General features: G+C 50.0%; 1 protein-coding gene across 2 annotated transcripts; it reads left to right on the forward strand.

The window, feature by feature from the left end:
* The first annotated feature begins 6,434 nt into the window (after positions 1-6,434).
* On the forward strand, positions 6,435-20,875 carry WNT5A (Wnt family member 5A). Of its 2 annotated transcripts, none has more exons than XM_066558250.1 (5): positions 6,435-6,711; positions 9,905-10,038; positions 11,179-11,444; positions 16,174-16,466; positions 18,029-20,875. In XM_066558250.1, the coding sequence occupies exons 1-5, from the start codon at positions 6,706-6,708 to the stop codon at positions 18,485-18,487; spliced, it is 1,158 nt and encodes a 385-aa protein (XP_066414347.1). In that variant the 5' UTR covers positions 6,435-6,705; the 3' UTR covers positions 18,488-20,875. The 2 variants fall into 2 exon arrangements, with proteins under 2 accessions (XP_066414347.1, XP_066414348.1); XM_066558251.1 differs by lacking the exon at positions 6,435-6,711 and adding an exon at positions 9,157-9,532.
* Positions 20,876-21,362: the final 487 nt, after the last annotated feature.

Below are 21,362 nucleotides of genomic sequence, written 5' to 3' on the forward strand. Positions count from 1 at the left end.
CACTCTTAAACACACTTTACTGATGACATGTGTGTGTACATACACTAAAGAAATCCTTGGAGATATTTCAGGTGAGAGCTTCAAACAACATCCACCTACATTCCTCCTTGAGCTATGTGGAATTTGAGGATCTAATATTGCTACAATTATAAACTCCAGCCTAATCTTCTAATCTTCCCAGAGGTAAGGAGTGCTATTCAGGAGCAGGTGTGGCCCCAGGCAATGACACATGGTTGTGACCATGTCAGGAGTGGGTATCAGACTGCTCCATGCCTACAGAAAGTCTGTGGAGCCCTTTCCTCTCTTCTTCTTCCCAGTTCATGGTCTGCTCCTCTGCTGTCAGTAAAATCAATCTCCTGAGAATCCTGAGAATGAGTGCAGCACAGCAGTCACACCAACACCACCAAAATATGCCAGCAAAAAGTGGATTTAAAAGCCTCCTAAGGTAGGAGTCCTTCCTCCTAAGGCCCAAGGGGGTGTGTTCAAAGGGCAGAGATCCCAGTGTGATCCCTCACCCCTACAGCTCCTGCTGGGCTGCTCCTCCAGCCCTTTGCAGCTGCACTTGGGAACTGCAGCACAGCCCCGAGGCAGAGACCTGCATGGAGAGCAGGACTGGCTGTTCCATGGATGCAGATGGGCTCTGGAAAAGAGCCTTGTGCTGTCCTTGTCCCACTGTCTCCCATGCTGACCCCTCTGCAGCCATGGCCTTCCATGTGCCACCTCCTGTGCAGCTCTCTGGGGAGGAACCAGGACACCTGGGCTGTAGTCAGTGTGACAAAACTCCCTGCCTGGTCATCTCGGGAAAATGAAGTCTCTGTGTGCCTTTGTGTGTGTGTATTGGGCAAAGTTATGTTCAGGGCACTCAGAAGAAACATGTAAGAGCCCTCCAGAGTTTATGGGAGGTGCCTTTGGCCTCAGTGAAAGAAGGAACTGGTAGCATTAGGAGAGGGTAAGTACTCTGTTGTTAAGGAGCGGTGGTGGGATTGTTTATTTTTCCTCCCATAAACGTTTTTTTTTAAGGTCCTAATGGAAACAAAGCAAAGTATTATTCCTCTAAAAGCACTATTCTTTAAGTAAACCAGACTCACTACTTGAAACATTCCAATGACATATGGTGGCAGCAGGGGGATGGCCGAGATGTGGATGGGCGAGGTATCACTGAGATATAGACCCACACACAGAGACAAAGGTGCGAGGTGGGACAGAGGAGAAAACAGCACATGCTTCTAGGGGTGTAAATTTATCCCTTTGATAGTTACCTTCAGCAACCTTGCTGCTCCAGAGATCAAATTTAAAAATGTCAGAACCCTCCCACAGCCTCTCTAATTCCAGAGGTCCAGACACCTTTCCCAGGTCCTGCTGGCTGCAGGGGACTCATGTCCTCCTTGAACACCTCCAGACACCTTCACTGCCATCAGCACCTGCCCCTCAGCTCACTGAGCTCAGTGTGCCAGAGCCAGGGCAGGGCACAAGCTGCTGCCTGTGGCACCAGTCTGCCAGAGCAGCACTCACTGCTGAGGGGCACCAAAACACAGCCTTCCCTGCTCTTGGGAGAGGGCATTTTCTGCCCATCTTCCACCTGGCTGAGCTCATGGCAGTGGAGCCCCATGCTGCAATAGATGTTCATCCCCTTGGCATCCTGGTTCAATAGCTTTTAGTTACTTCTGGTTTGGTTTTTTTTTTTAAATTATTTTCTCATCTCTTTATTTTCCTCCATGACTCAGCACACGTCTTGTACCTGGGCTGTGGTTTCTGCAGTGGCACTGGGGTTTATTAGACCTCATAAGAAGGAAATGGAAAGAACCCACCTGAGTTTTGCACATGAAAAATGAGTCCACAGCTGTCTCTCTCCAGCTGATAATGCAGACAAATTGGGGCTGTTTGCCATGCAGTTTATTACTAGTAATAATAAGTTGCTATAGTTATCATCAATTTAAATGTAAAGCAGTAAGTTTTTTCTACAGGCTTTGCAGGTTTGGAGATTGGTGTATTCACCTGAATTTGTTACACTTCATTACCCTGTAAACTTCCCTCTCTTGCCTGCTGCCTCTTATTTGCATCTCACTGCATCTAAATTATGTCTTCATCTGGTAAAGATGAATGCTAATCTAGACTCTTATTTCTTCCTCTCTAGTGGTTTATTGCTGCTCCCAAACATGCTGGCATCTTTCAACATCATGAATTTGGGATTTGAGAGATGGGAAAGGAACAGGGTGGTGGTACATCCATACATGGACAAACATCCATACTTTTTCTTTTTCTCTCAACTTGTCAAAGTCTGTTCAGAATTTAGGCAAGCTAGAAATACAGAATTGTCTAAAAAGAGAGTTTCAAATGCTGTTTCTTGCCTCTACTGGATGAGGATTAGGAAAATAACACTTACTGCAAGATTTGGCATAAAATTATCATCTTTGGCATTTCTTTTGTAGTTTAGCCATCTTTTGGATGACAGGGTGGTCTGTAGAAAAAAAGCAACAGCATGTTTTTGGGAAAGAAAGTACATATGTGATTTCAAGGCAGTTACATCTAAATCCCTGGGAGTTTAAAATAAAGTCATCCCTGGAGCAGATGATCTGGTGGGCAGAGAGCAGGTTACATGTTCACTGTGATGTGACATTTTTGCTCTGTCGAATGAGCATTAGGGTACAACCCTCACCTAAAAAAGCAGCTTCACTGTAATGATACCAAAGCAGCTGCACATGGGCTGTGCCTTCACAATGGCTCAGTGTGAGATGTGTCATCATTCCCACACCATATACTCAAATTCCATCATGAGCTAAAAAGACACATAGGAAAACACCTCCTTTCCTTGAAAGTTCTGTTTCCCAAACGGGTTCTTCATGAGGAACACCCTGCCATTGGCCAAGGTGGGAAGATGTAAATCACACAGCACCACACAGGCGTGCAAGGTTTTGATGTGACCGCTCCTTTGTTAAAATGCATTACCCTGCAGAAAAATGGCAGGAACACTTTGAAAAGACCAGAAATTATTTACTTCTGCCCTACAGAGAATTGCACAGCTCTAACAGACCTAAATCTCTAAAATCCTGCAGTGCTGCTTTCTGAGGTTTTGCTGTTTAGGCATTCAACGATATCATCACATTTCTTATGACATTACTCTGAGAATTTAATTTAATTTTTTTTCTCCAGAAAACTCTTCGGTGTTGGCAGTAAAGCCAGACAGCTCAACTGTCTGGTTACCTCTAGAGCTCCATCACTAACAAACCTGGAAAACAAAACCTTGGGCAGCATGATTGCCTGTAACACTGTCAGTACTTCTCCCTCCTGCCCCCTCTAGCTTCACCCAGCTGTTTTAAATAGTGAGGAGAAATTAAAATTCTTAAAGCCTTGCAGGATGTTTGGATTTCTGCCCTTTATTTCCACTTATATGCGCCACAGCTTGAAAATTTGCCTGTGATTTATAAATTCCCTCTTCAGTTCTCTTTTTAAAGGCAGCGACTGGGAATCCCGGCAAAGAAAATGATCTGGTGTTGGCTTCCCCCACTGCCAAGCTGCTGCTCAGCCCTGCCCGTGTGGATCATCCCGGGCTTGGCGTTTTCCTGTGCCCGATGACATTATGCAATTACACGATGATAAACATCGTTCGGGAATACAAATGCGAGAGGTAAACAGCTCGGGGCTTTTTATTAGTTTATTCCAGGCGATCTTTCTTGTTTTACTGCGCAGCTCCTCCCCCTTTTACAGTTTTCTGCTATTCTTTACTAATTCTAGTGATTTGAGAAATGACCTTTAACCTGCGCAGTTTGCAGACTCCTAAAGGGGATAATTGAAATGCCACAGTAAACCAAAGGCAATAAAATATTATTTACTAGGCATAAAACTAAGGTTGGTCTTCTTAAAGAAACGAACAGCCCTCTTATTCCTTCCCCCTCCCCGGACCTGGTGCTACACCTAATTTATAAATTCCTCACCAGGCGTCCCGAGGAATGAACAGCAGCCCGGGCAGTGAGGATTCCTAATGGAAAGGCTCTTTGGATATTAGAGAGTACAGAAAGCGGCCGGGAGCGATGCTGCGGCCTCGGGCCCCGCCGGGGCGCTCAGGTGTCGCAGAGTGCGGGGCTCATCGCCTGCCCGCCGTGCCCCGAGGGGGCTCCGCTCCCGTTCCTGCCGCCCCGAGGGGGCTCCGCTCCCGTTCCTGCCGCCCCGAGGGGGCTCCGCTCCCGTTCCTGCCGCCCCGAGCGGGCTCCGCTCCCGTTCGGCGCCCCGAGGGGGCTCCGCTCCCGTTCCGCGCCCCGCGCTGCCGCCGCTGCCCCAGCGCCGCGCCCCTCTCGGCGGCCCCTGCAGCGCGGCTCCCCCCGGCCGGGCTCGGGGGCCCGCCAGAGCTGCAGAGGGGTTGGCCCGGGGGGCGCAGGGCCGAGGGGGAGCCGTGGCCATCGCGGCCCGTCCGGCCGGTGCCGCCCGAGCTGCGCTTACCTGGCGGGCAGCGCCCCGGCGGGGCGGACGAGCTCTTGGCTCGGGAGCAGGTGGGCAGCGGCAGCGGCTCGAGCCGGCCGGGATGTGACTTGTCCCCCATCGGCCTCCTGAAGGGATTTTGTTTGCACTGGAATGGCTTTGAGGGAGTGAATGCATTTATTGATAGCGGAGCTGTTCTCGCAGCCTGGTTGGATTTCCCAGGGCTGCTTTGATAATGTGCCCCCTCCCCCGCATCCCCTCGTGGACCCGCAGCTCCAGAGGGATACAGGGGAAACACTGCGGAGTTACGGCGTGGCTGGAGGAACGCTCCCATTTCCTGTGCTTGGGTGTACACGGGACGGGAGAGGTGCAATAAAAACCCGAGGGCTGCAGAGCAGGGAAAGAGCGGGGAGGTGCAAAGGGTCCGCGAAGCCCCTCTTCCCTGTAGCTCTCACTGGGTCTTACTTCATTTAATCCAAACAGTTTTGTCAACAACTTGCCAAATTTACAGCGCCAAAAAGCCGCTGCAGGACGAGGAACTCGTCGAGCTCGCTCGGTTCCCCCTCTGGCAGGCGGCACACGCGGCTGCCTCCGCGCCTCGGAGCATGCGACAAGCAGGGCTCGTCCCCGGCCGCCGGCAGGGACGCTGGGCAGCCGCTCGGCACGGCCATGTGCGCCGCACATTGTGTGCACATGTGTGCGAGGGGGAGCGCCGCGGGGCCGGCCCGGCACAGCCCGGGTGTGTGTAGGGGTGTGCAGGGGTGTACATGTGCGTATGTGGGTGCACACGGGTTTGAGAGGGTGTAGGTGTGCCCCCATCCCGGCCCGGGATGAGCAGCCGGCGGCGCTGGAGGGGCCCTGCACCCCTGCACGCACCGCGCCGGCCGGGATGGGCGCACGGGGCACTGCTTTGCAGGAGGAGTTTGCCCTCACGGGGCTTCACCCCGAGCTTGCCCAGCGAGACCGGCCCGGTGATGCGGGACCCAGCGCGGCGGCCGGGCCGGGCCGGGCCGGGCCGGGCCGGGCCGGGCACACGCACGGGGGGCGCTCCCCGCTCGCCGCCCGCCCCGGGGCCGCGCGGGGTCCCGCTCGCTGCCGTACAGCTTTAAAATCCAGCCCCGTCTGCAATAGGCCGGCCCTGGGCGCATGCGCTGCCGAGAAAGTTTTCCAGCTGCCGTTGGCTCTCTTAACTTTTTTTTTTTCCTTTTCCTTCTTTTTTTTTTTTTTTTTTTTCTCCCTCTTTCGCAGTTTTAAGCAGCGGGGTGAAGAGGAGCGAGGGAGAGACGCGGGGGGAGCGGGACCGGCTGCAGCGGGCGGGGGCAGAGCCCCACGGAGGAAGGGTCGGCTGCCGCGACGCCGCCTGCCCCGGCTTGCTCTCCCGGCTCTTCTCCCGCGTATCCCGCTCCCCGGCGCTGGGCGCCTCTGGCACCGATGGATTGGGGGAGCCGCAGCTCCTGAAGCCCGGACTGCTCCCCTCCCCCTGCCCCTGCTCGCCTTGCAGGATCAGTCGCCCCGTAAGACAGGCAAACGCGTGCACAGCCCCCCTCCCCCTTCCCGCTTGTGCAGAAACTTCTTCTTCTGTTTGGGCTTTTTCTTCTCAGTGTAAAATGGAGGGAGCCGGCCCCGGGATGGCTCTGCAGCGGCGGACCCCCGGCTCTGCACCGCCCAGCCTTTAAGCAAGTGAAGGGGGGCGGGCAGGGGGGAGCCCTGCACCCGCTCGGCTCCATCGTCCCCCTCTCGCGGGCCGGTCCGCGCCGAGCTGCGGAGGGGGCGGTCGGCGGCCCGAGCGCCGGCGGAGCCGGGTGGGAGCGCGGGGAGCCCCGCGGCGGCACCACCTGGGCTGGTGGGACGGATCGTCGCCCGCGGCGCTTTCGCTGCCGCTTGTGAAGATTTTTATTTGCTTCCGCACAATCACGCCCACGGGCGCTGTGTGCGTGTGTTGGGTTGGCTTTTTTTTTTTGGCTTTTTTTTTTTTTTTTGGCTTTTTTTTTTTTTTTTACCTCCTTCTTCTTCTGCTGGTGGAAAGCCCTAATTACTGCGATTGCTGATGGACCTTGGAAAGAAGGCTGCACTGGTGCCCCGCTCCGCAGTCGGACACGCTCGGTTTGCGCCGGACAGGGCGGCCGCTCGCCCGCCGCCCCCCGCCAGCTCCGCGGGCCCCCGCGCTCCCCCGGCCGCGGCTCGGGACGATACCGCCCGGCTCCTGCGAGCCAGGATTTTACTTTCGTCTCGCCGTTTCTCCTCCCGCTCCGCTTGGATTACTTGGCTGCTCCCGCTCAGTGATCCCGCGCGATGGAGGTGAGTCCGCGCGGGGCGCGGGGGCTCCGCGCCGCAGGGGCCGCGGGCGCGCAGGGTGGGCTGCGCTCGGCGAGGTGCGGGGCCCCGGCGCGGGGCGGCCTCTCCTGCCCTCCTCGGCTAGCGCCGGGTGCTCCTGCCTCCCCGCTCTCACCCACCGCGGAGAGTTCTGCTCCCACTTGGGAAAAGCTCTTGTATTTTCTGCTTTCCCTTCTCTTTTTAAATTTCCCCCCGAAGAGAGGCTGCCCGCCGCAGGGACACTTGCTAGGCTCGCTCTGCCCGCCGCATCCCGGTGCATCTTTCTGGCAGCGGCTCCTAACGCGAGTTTAAAGACATCTTTCCAAACTTCCCAAAGTTTCCCGAGGAGGATCGCTATGGAGGAGCCCAACGTCGGCGCTAATGGTGGCCTGTACCTTTAAGGAGAACTGGCTGGGGGCCAGCAGAGGACCCGGAGTCAGCCCCCCCCCCCCCCCCCCATTTAATTTTATTCTCAGTTTCTGGAGATTATCACTCTGCATCTGCAGCGGGTCCCGCCTGGGTCAGCGCGGAGGAGCGTGGCTCCTCGGGGTCCCCTTGGCGCTGCGAGGACTCCATGTTGGAAAGGCTGTTGGCTTTTTGTTGTTTGTTTGTTTTTAATTGTCAATTGTATGGTAAATGGGCTGCGCTCGGAGGGTCACGGGGAGTTCAGCGGGGCCGAGGAGCGAGGCTGTCCCCGGGCGCCGAGGGAAGGACACGATGTGCCTTCACCCCCGGGAAAACAACCCCTCTGCGCCTCCGGTGGGGAGAGCTGGGCCGGGACCCGACCAGTGCCTTTCCCTGCAAACGTGAGACGTGGTCTGGCTCCTCCAAATGGCTGTGAAGACGCAGCGGGGAGCAGGAGGCGGCCGGGGGGTCCCCGCGGAGCCGCTGCGCCTCCCGCGGTTTACAGCCCCCCGGAGCCGGGCTCTGGATGCCGCCTGCCCGCTGGTAGAGCTCCTAGAAAACCAGATGCCTTCGCAGGCTTTCCAGACACCCCGTGTAAAACAGGATCAGAGGCGATCCCGCGGTGCAGGATCTGTAAAAGCCTCTCTTTTCATCTCGGCAAGGAGCGCGGGCTCCGCATGGGGTGCGTTAAATACCAAAACCCAATCTCCGCGGCCCTACAAAGTTGAACACGGTGCCTCACACTCCCGATCTCCAGTGCTGCTGGGCAGTCTGCTTTTTTTTTTTCTTTCTTTTTTTATTTTTTTATTATTTTTTTTTTTACTGTGGGCTTTTTATTGTGTGTTGTTTCTGGTGGTACCTTGTCAGCTGCTGCGTGCAGAAGGGCCGGGCTGTCAGGGCCGGGCTGTCCGCGGCCCCGGGCGCAGGTGTCTCCGCAGCCTCGCAGCTCGGCGCAGTGCGCGCAGCGCAGGGGCGATGGCAGCGGCGCGGAGGTGCCGTCGGAAGGGCAGAGGCGCCGAGCGAGGCCGCCCCCTGTTGGGAGCGAGCCGCCACCGCTCCCCGCCCGCCGGCCCGGGGGCTCCGAGCTCGGGGGGCGCCCGGGCCTTGTGGGGACAGAACGCTTTGACCCTGCCGGCCGCGTCTTGCAGCGGGGACAGCGCCCCGCTCCCGGCTCTGCCCCGCTCCCGGCTCTGCCCCGCTCCCTCCGCGGCCGCCCGCCCCGCCGGGCAGCTCGGCGTGCCCGGGCTGGCTGCTGGGCCGGGCAGCTGCACAGCTGTCAGCGTCCCGCATGGGCACCGGCGTCTCCGACCTCCTCAGGCTGGGCTCGGGCACTTTCGTGGCGCTCCTTTGTTACTGTCATTGTTTCAAGAAGTAACGAGATGAAAAGAGCCCAGCGCGTCGCGCGCTGTCGGGTGTCGCGACTTGCCCCGCGCACTCCTCGCTTCGCCTCGTCCCTCGCTCAACGCGCCCTCGGCGTTCGCACCGTTGCCGGGACTGAGCCCCCGTGGGACGGGCGGGCTCTTTGTGCTGCAGGAGACCGGCCCCCGTTTACCCACCCCCAGCAGTGGGGAGGTGAGGGGCTCATCTCCCGCGGCAGGGGATGGATGTTTAACCCGCACGGCGCGGGGAGGCTTCGCCCCCGGGCTGCAGCCCCCGAGCAGTGTCGGGGAGCGGCCCATGGGGGTCCCCGAGCTGCGGCAGCTCCCCCGCATGTGTCCGGGCAGGTTCCGTGTCCGGCCCCGCTGCCAGCGCTCCGCTCCTCCCAGCCCTTCGCAAACAGAAATAAATTAGAATTAAGAACACCTTCAATTCAGCGTTAAGGGCCTTTGGAGAATGAATAGGGAATAGGGAGCCCCCAAGTGTCGAAATGTCCTTTTTTTTTTTCTTCTTTTTTTTTTTTTTTTTTTTTTTTTTCCTTCCGAGGGGAGGGGAAATCAACCCCAGGAATGGCTCTAGGGAGAGAGTGAGAGAGTCCCGTGTGAGGACCAGACGGTGATCGCGGGACCTGTCGGGGAAGCGTTTGACTTCCAGGACGGCAGCCCGGTTGTTGCAGGGTCCGGGTCGCGACGCGGAGCTGCCCCTTGTCGCTCCTGGTACCTCCCCGGACCGGTACCGGCCCCGGGGTTGCCGTCGGGGCAGTCACCGCGGTGCCAGCGCGGAGCTCGGGGCTGCCTCAGGGATCGCGGCGGGCGGGAGCCCCGAGGCTGCGCCGCGATGTTTTAGGGGACGACGGAGAAGGGCAAGGACCGGCCGCATCATCCCGGGGCGGGAGCCCTCGGGCCCCCTGCGGAACCGACCCCTCGAGGCACCGGCCCCCTCCCTGTCGGGCTCCCTTTGCAAACCTGCAGCCGCCTTTAGCCAGCCGTGAGCCTTTCGTGTCCCCGGCGCGGGCAGCGATGGGGTAATGCCCGCGGGTCGCTGCAGCCCCGGGGCAGCGGGGATGGGTCCGGCGTCCGGAGCGGCTCTTGCGCCTGGTCCCGTCCCGTCCGGCGGCGGGCGGGGTGCGGGAGCGGCGGGGCCGGGGCAGAGGGACGGGCGGGCGCCCCGGGAAGGCGGCGTCCGCGGGGGGGTGGGGGCTGGCGGGGTGGGCTCTGCCCGGTGCAGCGGGAGCTGCGTCGTGCCTGTGTCTGGCACCAGAGCCGCGGCGGGGAGAAGGGCCGGCGAGTCAGAGTCAAGTTAAAAGGGGCCCGGAGACTTCCGTTGTTTAAACTTGAATGCTCGAAAATGGTCTGAGAAGCAATAAACAATCTGATCCTTTTTCTCCCCCCTCTAGAAATCCAGTGCAGTATTAATCCACGGAGGTGCTGTGGGGACAGTTGGCAGTACAATGGCTTCTCAGTACCTCGTAGTGGCTCTGGCCGTTTTCTCCTCTTTTACCCAGGTTGTAATAGAAGCCAGCTCTTGGTGGTAAGCATCTCGTATCGACTTGGTTTTGAAAGGGGGTGTCAAGATTTGCTTGCTTCAATGTCTCTGTGCTTCTTCTGTACTTTGTTTCTGCGGGAGTGCGGCGGGAGCGAGGCAGCAGGGGAGAAGTGTGCTGGTTGGAATATGTTGGGTAGGAGAAGGAACGGGTCTGTCGAGTGAGGGTAAATGTGCAACATCTCGTCTTGTAAAACACAGCTTTTAGAATGCTGTCTGGTGGATTCTCTATGAGTTTTATCATCTTTAAATCACTATAATGGTTTTTCTTTTAAAAGACATGTTTCAACTCCCTTATGTTAGAAGTTTTGCATGTACAAAAGAAAATGCTGATTTGCAAGGAAAAACTTAACGTTTCAGTTTGAAGTTTTCTGTAACTGAAATGTTTACAAATATGTTTAGTTACAAAGGAGTATGTTTAAATTCCTGCTTTGGCAAATTATCTGCATAGTGTACAATGTTGAGAGTTCTTGAAATAGGTGTTTCTCTGCTCTTTCCAGTGATGCCTTTTGGATTAATAGCTACTTTTTAATTGAAAACTATGATGTGAAGAGCACTTTAAAAATTAAGAAAACAAAGTTGATTTTGTTTAGAATGAATATACTTGCCTGTATGTTTCTGTGTTGTCATTTGGAAGAAGCTAGACGTAGTCTGTAGCAAATTTCTAACTTCTGGCTTGCTAAAGGTTTCCCTATTTAAGAGATCAGATTGAAAAACCCAGCCTTAAGTATAAAATATGTGTTAAGATAAATTGGGATTTGGAGAGCTTTTTTCATTTTTGCTTTATTTATTTTCCTGGCCTTTCAATTGTTTGGAGCTTCTGATTTTTTTACTGTGTCAATTTAAGCTGGTAAAAGACTGCCTAGATGCAAGTCTTCCAAGTCTGTGTCGTACTTCAGTCTCTAAGGTATGGTGATAACCACATGGGTGGAAACTAGTAACTTCTGTCCTGTTCTTAAAACAAAGTTTCATATTTAAGTGTCTGGGGCTTTTCCTCACTTGTTAACAAAAACAGGAGTTGTATACTCGTGCATAAGATACGTGTCTGGGATTTATAGATATTTTTAAAAATTGCTTTATTTTATTTTGAAGTCTTCTGTTTATTAATGCAAATCTTTCTTTGTGCAGGTCTTTAGGGATGAACCCCATGAACCCCATGAACCCTGTTCAGATGTCAGAAGTGTACATTATAGGAGCCCAGCCACTGTGTAGCCAGCTAGCAGGGCTTTCCCAAGGACAGAAGAAACTCTGCCAGTTGTATCAGGACCATATGCAGTTCATTGGAGAGGGTGCAAAGACGGGCATTAAGGAGTGCCAGTATCAATTCAGACATAGAAGATGGAATTGCAGCACTGTGGACAACAACTCTGTTTTTGGCAGAGTCATGCAGATAGGTAGGAAGCAACATCTTTATGATTAAACTCTTGTCTGAGGATATGTATGGCACACACTGTTCTGCACTTGAATCTCTTGCCAGGTTCTTACTGAGTACTGTATACAATCAAGTGTTTCTAAAAGTTGGCAAAGGAGCTGGATTATTTTTAGCTGGAGGTGATTTCCCACCACTGTCCAGCCATATGTCTTGGAAAACAAAGTAGGAATATATATTTGCATATGGGAATAGGGGAGAAAGGAAAATGAGGCCCTGAAATCTCTTTTTTAGAAAACCTGAGACAAAACGAAGGCAACCTACAAGAATTAAAACCAGCAGCGTCTTGTAAAATTAAAGATGTCCATGTCTAGTTCCAAAGTTAGCAGCTGGATAATAAATCGCTCTTGGTCCAGACGTTAACTGAAAATTGCTGCTCTGTCGATTAGTGTTTATAGGCAATTCCTCCTTGCTTATTTCCAGATACAGTGGTTTTTTCTCTCTTTTTAAGGAAAACAGATTTATTTTTAAATTACTGTAGCAGGGTAATTTTCATGAGATCAGTTCTATCATGATAAAATGTGTGATTGTCCTTGTAACTGACATTTAATGGAATCACATCCATGGTGAGAGACAGATTCTTGTTTAACATCTTATCACAATTTGGTGGACACCCAGCACTTCCCCTGTCAGATCCTCTCTGAAATGGCCTTCTGGCCTTCTCCATTGCTCATGTGCTGCCTGACTTTATTAGCATTTAAGGACCTCATAGTATTTTAAAGTCCTTGGCAAAATTTTAACCAGTGCTGTTGAATGGGGTCCATGGTGAAACCTTCCTCTGACTTTCTCAAGGCAGATTGCTGATTTTGTGTAATCAACTGAAAATGCTTACTTTTCTGGGTGACACTTGTGATGCTTTAAGTACTGAGCAGTACACTGGCAAATGCAGCACTGCTTTTTAGTTGGGGTTGTAAAGCAAAGCTTTTATGGCAGTGTTTTTCTGTCCTGCTTTAGAAAAAGAAAAAGTTTTAAAATTGGTTTCAGTCTGGGTTCGTCTGTAAATGGGCTGACTCCAGTTAAAGTTGAAGGAATGCATCAATTCACATTTAGTCTCAGTTTTTGTTAAAAGAAGTTTTTATTTGGAGATTGTCAGACAAATAGAAAAAAATCTATTGCGTGAAAGTACCGAATTGGAACATTCAATTTTAGATAAACAACCTTCCTTAGGCTTTTTAAAGCACAGTATTAACCCTCCATTGGGGTTTTTTCCTTACCCAAGCAAAAGTCTAAAAACATGAAAGCAAGCTTCTTCTGTACACCTCTCTGTTCTAGTAATATAACAAAAAACCTCAGAAAATTACTCTGTTTAAAATTTAGGCCTTCATCCTTCAGCCCTTATTTATTATCCAAGCAAGTGAAAATTAGCTCAGGGGGACTGTTGGTGTGAAGGAGTGTACAGGATGGGGCCCGTGATTTGTGGTGTCTGTCTCTGGAATCGATATTTCTGCCCTCCCCAAGAATGACAGATCTATTTAAAGGTGGTTCCTTTCAAGTTAAATAACTTTGCCGCACCCTTTTGCTGGATATGACTGTATTAGCTGATGTCTACACAGCAATTCATCATGTAATTAAGCCACTTACTCTAATTGCAGATGGAAGCAAGGTTAATAGCCATATTCAGGAGTGAGAGCATGAAGAGTGTATTCAGTGAGAGCAAGGAAGGAGGTGTAGCAGTTGTAGAATTTCACGCTGACCCTTAATAATGACCAGTTGGTGTTCCTCTGTGTGGAGGGAAAAGTGGACATTTTCAGAGCCTGATTCCATTGACTTCAGCCTGCCATGGTCTGTGTGATGGGCTGTCAGATGCCCCTTGCTGTGCAGGGTGCAGGCTCTGAGTGCACATTGTTTGGGAGGTTTTGCCACGTGCCCTTGGTTGCGCCCCAGAGAGTTCCGGGCATGGCACTGCCCGCCGGCACAGCCACGGCCCCGTGTGTCAATGGACAGTCTTTCTTCCAGGATTTACCCTGCAGTTAGCTAAAGCTGTACAAATAAACCTGCCCTTGGGTTTGGAAACTTGCTCTGTGGCTTATTGAACTGTAAAGTTTTAGGGCCTGTGTTCTGCACTGCTCTCCTTGGGTGCTGGTTCCCAGGTCAGGCCACGGTGCTCGCTGCCATCTCCTGGCTTTGTGGCCAGCCCTGTGCAGGCTGCACATGGGCTTTGCACACACAGCTAAGTGCTAACAGGAAACAAAATCACTGGATCCTCCCCCTACAGCTCCGTGTGGTTGGGGTCCAGCTTATTCTGCCTTCAGCCTGATGTTGAATGCTTTTAAAATGCAAGACAAAGAACATTTTGTATCTTATGTTCAGGTATAAAAAAAAAAAAGGTTCTGTTCTTGCAGACTTATTCAGATCGAGTGTAAAGCTCAGCGCCTTGCTCTGTGGGTGGCTTCCTACAGTGTGTGTATATTGAACAGTTCCATTTCTATGTTTTATATATATGGGAGAGAGGGGACTCGAACGTGTTTGGAATGTGTGTTTGCTTGCCATGGCTACAATAGAGAGAAATCCTGGACTGTGGGAAAAGACAGATATGTTTGACAGTGAAGGAAAGCACAGTTGCGCCTAAAGACTGAAAAAAGAAGGAAAAAAAAGAAAACTCAAAGTAACTCATCCGTGTGGAGCCATCACTCTTAATGTGTTCCTGGGGTCGATGACTTGAGGCAGTGTTGGCTTGAAGTGTACTTCAGCAGCTGATGCTATTTTATAATTTGCCTAAATGTTCAAGGAGGGAACTTGCAGGGCAACTCTCCTTCCTGTACCCAAGCCTTTCCTTCTCCTTCCCACTGAGAGTAAGTTCTTTAAAATTTGTTCCAGGTTAATAATGAAAACGAGTCAAAAATAGTCAGCTTTATGAGTTTAAATCCCGCAGTAAGGGGCAGAGTTAACCATGAGAAAGCATGAGTTAACTAAACATGCAAAAGAACAAAAATGGAATGGAGGAGGCGAGTCCTGTGGTCCAAAGCAGACCACGTTTCTTTCCTCTCAATATAGTGGAAATTTTGCTTAAGGAATTAATCCAAAAATGTGTGTTACAGAGCAAATGGGAACATTAAAATCTGTATGAGGTTCCCCCTGCTATAGTTTGCAGTAGATGCAAGGCTTAAGTCACCACATAAAGCCAATGTTTTTTTAACTGAAAATGCTACTCCTGTAACCCTTTATACCCACAATTCATGTGGATACTTCCAAGAGCAGGTGTCTGTGAGTATAGACCATTGTAAAGTAGCAAAGTGCTTCTGATCTTTCTTAAGTCTCATCTTTCCTAACATAAGATTTCTGATATTTCCCATTTAAACCTAGCATCTATTACTAAAATTAATCCAGTGGATGACAGCTGTTGTATTAACAAAGCTGCTCTGATCATGGTGTCATCTTGATGTTAAATATGAACCAGACTTCAAATTATTTATGTTTCAGAAGTGCTTGAAAGCTCCTATTAGATTTGACCTGTCATGATACATCTTGTACAAAGAGATTTTGCCTAAAATGTTGCTGTCTAAATATATGTGACTTGCCCAAAACAAAGCCTCTTAACATCTTAGTTTTTCAAAGGCCATGATGTTCCCTAAGAAAAATCACGTAAAACCAAGACTAAAAACTAGCTTGATCTATTGATTAGACTAAAGATTAGGAATAAAACTTAAATCATATAAACAGAAAAAAAAAATATTTAGTCTATTCTTAGTCATTCCAAGAATCTTTCTTGGAAACGACCCATTGGGATGCTGTCTCTTAAGGAGAAAAACAAACTTCAAGTGTTGCTTTCTGGTGCAAGTTTTGTGTTTGTTTATGTGCAAGCTTTGCTAGTTGTACTCAGAGCTTGTGGCACCCTTGGAAAAGTGATTGGGGAAGTCAGACACTTAATGAGGTGGGATCTGATACTGTCAATAGGATGGTATGTGGCCATGTCTTACATTATGGGTATTGTAACTTTCTCTTAACGAAAGCTGGAAACTTGAGGTTTTCCATTTCCATTTAAGGGCACCAGATGCAGGAGAAAACCTTCAAGGCCACCTCGTGCCAAGGGTTTTTTCTTCCCTGTAATTTGTAAAAATGATTGTCCATGGGCTTCCTTGCCATATTCACAAGAGCTGAAGTGGTGGATAATAACCAGCACAGGTTGTTGTTAGTTTTAAATAGTCTCCTCCAGAAGTGTCTGGCTAATGTGTAGGATGAAAAGTTGTGTGTTATTCTGCTGCGCGTTTCTTTTGATACTAGGAGACTTCATAAATTGCCTGAACTTTAAATAAATTGGAATAAGTGGGTGAAGTGCATCAATCACGTTTGAAAAGTAGTAATTTAAGAACCAGACTTTTAAAAGTTGTATTTAACATCTCTTTCTTCTGAAGGACAGGGAGCCTTCCCTCCCCTCACATGCAGGCATGGCTGCTTTGGCCCTGCTGGCCTCATGGCCCTGACCCACCTCCACTCTGCACTTTCATCCAGGCATTCACCAGCATGAAAGAGAAGTGATTTCTGCTCTTGACAAACTGTGTGTGCTCACATGGCTTGGGTTGGCTGGTTCTTTCAGAGTGAGAATGTTTTGGGCAGCGTGGTTCAGGGTTACCCTTTTACCATGCGAGTGAACTTGTTGGCTCTGGAGAGCCTTGGTCCTCCCGGCCCAGCAGCAGGCTGGGAGGACAAGGGAGGGAATGGTGCTGTCCCCTAACCTCGCTTGTGTCTCCGTGCAGGCAGCCGGGAGACGGCGTTCACCTACGCGGTGAGCGCGGCCGGCGTGGTCAACGCCATGAGCCGCGCGTGCCGGGAGGGCGAGCTGTCCTCGTGCGGCTGCAGCCGCGCCGCGCGGCCCAAGGACCTGCCCCGGGACTGGCTGTGGGGCGGCTGCGGGGACAACATCGAGTACGGGTACCGCTTCGCCAAGGAGTTCGTGGACGCGCGCGAGCGCGAGCGGGTTTACCAGCGAGGCTCCTACGAGAGCGCCCGCATCATGATGAACCTGCACAACAACGAGGCCGGCAGAAGAGTGAGTGTCTGCACCACTGTGTGTCCCTCCACGCTCCTCCTCATCCCTTCTTTTTGGGGAAAACACGGTTCAGCGGGGCACAGAGCAGCTACCGTGGCTTGTCTTTGGTTTGACGCGCAAAACGAGAAAACGGCAAACATGGGGTGTGGGTGGGTGGGGAGTGCATGGGTTGGTGTTGCTTTTGGTTGTCTGACAGTCCTGTTGCTTTCCTCACGGGGGAGGCTGGGACCAAAGCGTGTTGAGTTTCCCTCTGTATTGTTTCATGAAAAGTGCCCTGCTCGCTGTGGGTTCTCTGTAGAACAGAATTTTATTAGTTGGTATTTCCAACCAGGACAGTGTGTGTTGGAAGCAAGAGGGGTGTGCTGGGCTTCCCAGGCTGGAATTGTGCCACAAGATTGTTCTGACTTTTTTTCTTTGCCTGGTTTAAGACTATGTGAAAAGCTTCTCTTTGCTATTAGAAAACATGGCCTTCTGTGGTTGAACATGTTTTCATGGTTTCTTTAATCTCAAAAATGCTTTAAATGAATGGGTGTAAACTTTTTTTAATAGTCTGAATATGAAGAGCCAAAATCATTATTTGCCTAGAGCTTGAAGTGCCAACAATAGTCAGCTGAGACTTTGCACTTGTGCTCTAAGGTGAAGAAGGATGAAAGATAATTAAAAATTAATAGTATTTAAATGTAAGAGGAGGGTGTCTGAGAGCAATGGACAGGCCAATTACTATTAGTAAGAAGAAAAATGACACTTTGACAGTTGCTTACGGAGACTTGAGGAGTTTTTTCCTTCCTCAGCCACATCTGTGCAGTGCCATTTGGCAGTGTTAAGACTCTGTAACTGCTGGGTGGAAGCTGTCTACAGTATCATCTAATGTGTCAGACCCCAGGATTTTTGGGGCAGTGTCAACACTGACTCTTATTTTATTTGTACAGGGCAAATGACTGAGGTTTCCCTGCCAAAGCTTTGTAAAGAGGATATTGCTATGTAGCTCTGACTCCCACCCATAGGTGTTTGGGGGTTTCTTCTTGGATGAAGTCTCTCTTCCAGAGCAGTGTTTGGGATAGGAGGAGGATGCTGAGCCAAGAGTAGACAATCAGCTGCAGCTGAGCCAGGAGCAAGAGGAATCTTAACTCTTTCCCTAATTGCAGCCTCAAGCAGAGATCAATAGGGACAGTAACTCAGATAGAAAATAAGGAGATGTTTTACATTTCTCAATGAAACAGCAAAATCCTTTGCTGGCGTGAGAGCAAATTCCTAAAATTTGAGTGCAGCCTGAGTGATGCTGCTGTCTGGGCTGTGTGTGCTGTTGTGGCTGTCTCTGCTGTGGGGAGAGGCTGGTGAGAGTCTCCTCTCTTCTTCCTCCTCCTCCTGGCTCTTTGGGGTGCTGGGAGTGCATGGGTGTGTCAGCTGACTCGTCCTTCTCACTGAATAGGAGGAGGGGAGAGGATGCTAAGGTGAATACTGTGGAGGGGCTAGGACAGAGGGCAGGAGATGAGGGGTATAAACACTCTCACAGCCGTGCTAGTCTTTGATCACGGTTCCTGCTTCTCTCCCTGACTCTGCAGACGGTGTACAACCTGGCTGACGTGGCCTGTAAGTGCCACGGCGTCTCCGGCTCCTGCAGCCTGAAGACCTGCTGGCTGCAGCTCGCCGACTTCCGCAAGGTGGGCGACGCCCTGAAGGAGAAATACGACAGCGCCGCCGCCATGAAGCTCAACAGCCGGGGGAAGCTGGTGCAGGTGAACAGCCGCTTCAACGCCCCCACCATCCACGACCTGGTGTACATCGACCCCAGCCCCGACTACTGCGTGCGCAACGAGAGCACCGGCTCCCTGGGCACCCAGGGCCGCCTGTGCAATAAGACCTCGGAGGGCATGGACGGCTGCGAACTCATGTGCTGCGGCCGGGGCTACGACCAGTTCAAGACGGTGCAGCGGGAGCGCTGCCACTGCAAGTTCCACTGGTGCTGCTACGTGAAATGCAAGTTGTGCACAGAGATCGTGGACCAGTTTGTGTGCAAATAGGGCACGGACGAGGTGGGAGGAACTGCAGCCGCCTGCCAGCAAGGGGTGCAGGCCCCTCTCCCTTTCCGCAGGACTATCTCCACTTTATTTATAGAGTCCAAGGAGTTTTCGTCTTCTTTTAAGAAAATTAAAAAAAAAAAAAAAAAAGAAAATAAAAAAAAAGGGCGGGGAAGGAAAAAAAAGAAAGAAAAAAGAAAAATATAAGGGTTGCAAAGAGAAGTGCCTGGAAACCCTCTCTGCGTCCATCCCAGAACTGTGTGAGGCTTATATTTTTGGCAATAATGGGGGAGAATCTGAGAATATTTATTTTACAAAGTTAAAAAAAATAATTGACTTTTCTTACAAACAATAGAGTAGTTTGAGGGGAAAAGCCGACATATCCTAATTTAGATCCATGGAACGTAATACATGTGCAGTAGACAGAGCAACCACGTAATGTGCTTGGGATGTTAGAACCATCCTTATGGATGTGAGGAACACACAGAGCTGTCCATGACTTTTAGGTTCAGACACTAGAAGTTCCTAGAGTAGGGTGTATAAAGCTGTTCAGTGCATGTAGGGCTCTGTAAATAAGGGGTATGTTCATCACAAGGAGCGGTGTAGGTTGCCCACCATGGGTCACCGGAGGGCAAAGAGCAAAGGATCAGAAAGGCTTCAACTGCGCTATCCCCGAGTCACCGGGGCTGGTTCCAGAACCGAGCAAGACAGGAAAAAAAACCCAGAAAAAAAAAAAATCTGCCTTGGTGAATAATAAAGATATTCTTCAAGGCAGAGCTTGGCCTCATCAGCTAATTGTGACATTCGAGTGTCTCGTGTGCCGCAGCAGCCCTTCCCTGGTGGGCGTGGAGCAGCCCAGGGCAGGCTGCCCGCAGCACTGGGGCTGGGCAATGCTCACAGACAGCTTTGCTTTCCCAGCCTGCAAAGCCCATTGAAAGGAGAGTTCCCCAAATTTGAAAATGCCTTAAAATGGTGTAATAGCTGGCTGTCTTTCAAAACACAGCTTGACAAATAACTCCTCTAATTTTATGTGAGAAAATAAATCATTAGATATCCGCTCTTGGAATGACTGATTTTTATTTTTTTCGCAGATTTTGGGAACGCTTTCACTCAAGGAGACAGTAGTTTCATATTTTAATAACATTAACTGACTATTATAGTTCAATGAAACGTTGCAGCAATACCAAATTTATCATCCTATGTCTTTAATACACATGCTTTAGATAATATACTGCAGATATACACTATACAACTGTTCAGACTATACTCGAGCAGTTACATATATATGGGAGAGCTGTGGTCTCTGGTGTCTGATACTTCAAAGCTTTTTGTACGTATATATTTTAATGATTTAGAAAAAAATAAAACATCTAAATTGAAGGGGCAGTTCATCCCTTATTTTCTTTTTCAGATCTCTTCAGGTGTTTAGATTGATTCTAAGCTTTTGGTGGGTTTTTATTTTTAATTATTATTTTTTTAAGAACTTGTAACGTTCAGAAGTTTTAAGGATAATCACAAAGAAGTAAGCCTCTTCCCAATTTCAGGACTTCCTTGGGTGGTTGGTAGAGGCAGCACCCTGCACTTGAATTGATACCAGTCTGGAGATCACTTCTACTCCACTCTCACATTAAGGGCATTATTGATTATTGCTGAAGGAGACACCTTCCAACTCCAAAATGTGCTGCAATCAGCCCTTGCTTTTCAGTTTTTGAACAGAGAATTGTTATTTGTCAAACAATATGTGTTCCCCCCACGCTGTGTAGTTACACAGGATTTCATCTTGGGTTCAGATGCCACTTTCCAACTCAGTCCCATCCTACAAGTTAAAGAAAATGGTTTTGAAGATACCAAGTGAAGAAAACCTTTCACTTTAGCCTAGTTGTACTAAAGCCTTGACTTTTCACAAGCCTTTAAGCTGTATCATTAAATTCATCTTGATCATTTATCAGCTTCTTAATGGCGCTTTATTGCTCTTAATTTATTGTACAAGGACATATTTACCCCTCATCTTCAGATGTTTGAAAAGAATATCTTTAAAGTAAGAGAAATAAATAAAGCACTAATTCATTGAATATGTCACTTTGGTTTTTATTGTACAAAAACCATGATCTTTTTTTTTTCATTTGCTGAATCACCTCATGTTCCTTTTTAGTGACTTCTGTCTGAGCAGAATTGAATCTCATGATCCTAGCTATTAAAACCCTATTTAATGTAAAATATTTTACCTGTCATTCAGATATGTAAAACTTCTATGTCCTTTCCTCTGTTCTGTACATTTAATGTACATATTTCTGTCTTGTGTGATTTGTATATTTCACTGGTTAAAAAAAAAGAAAGGATTATGCCATAATTGAAGATAGACTATAAAAATAAAACTTTGGTTGTATATTGGGAAGTGGTTTTAATTATCTTTCAGAGAAGGGTTTGTTAAGACAATGAGCAGAGTTGATTTTTAAATTTATTACATGGTAAAACAGGGATGTGTTTGTTGGCCAAACATACAAAGTACATTTTGAAGTTTTATTCCAATATTAAGAAGACTTACAGATAGAAGAGGAAGACTTCTTCAGTAGAAGGGGAAAAAGCCCAAAACCAAAAAACATGTCAAAAATCCACTCAGAAACTGTGACTCTGAGCTAGGCAGCATTTTAGAGATGGGCAACTACTAAATTGCCAGTGGGCAGGGACCTGGGTTGTTATTTGTGTGCTTATGGCTTGCAGGGCTGCCTTCAGGGGTTTTGGGGCAGCTGCCTTCAGCAAAGCCAGTGAGGGCAGCAGGACCCTGGGGTGAGCAAAGGAGGAAAAGCCCTCGGTGCTGGGTTTGTGTGCTCTGGATGGGGCTGGGTTCCCCCACGTCGCTGTGACCACCCTGGATGGA

Source organism: Molothrus aeneus, chromosome 12, assembly GCF_037042795.1.
Source record: "Molothrus aeneus isolate 106 chromosome 12, BPBGC_Maene_1.0, whole genome shotgun sequence".
Classification (NCBI taxonomy): Eukaryota; Metazoa; Chordata; class Aves; order Passeriformes; family Icteridae; genus Molothrus; species Molothrus aeneus.

What these genes read in the sequence shown, in the direction of transcription:
- WNT5A (XM_066558250.1), top strand. An exon ending in ATAGAAGCCAGCTCTTGGTG is followed by an intron (nt 10,039 to 11,178) that starts GTAAGCATCTCG and finishes TTCTTTGTGCAG; the next exon opens with GTCTTTAGGGATGAACCCCA. An exon ending in ACAACGAGGCCGGCAGAAGA is followed by an intron (nt 16,467 to 18,028) that starts GTGAGTGTCTGC and finishes CTGACTCTGCAG; the next exon opens with ACGGTGTACAACCTGGCTGA.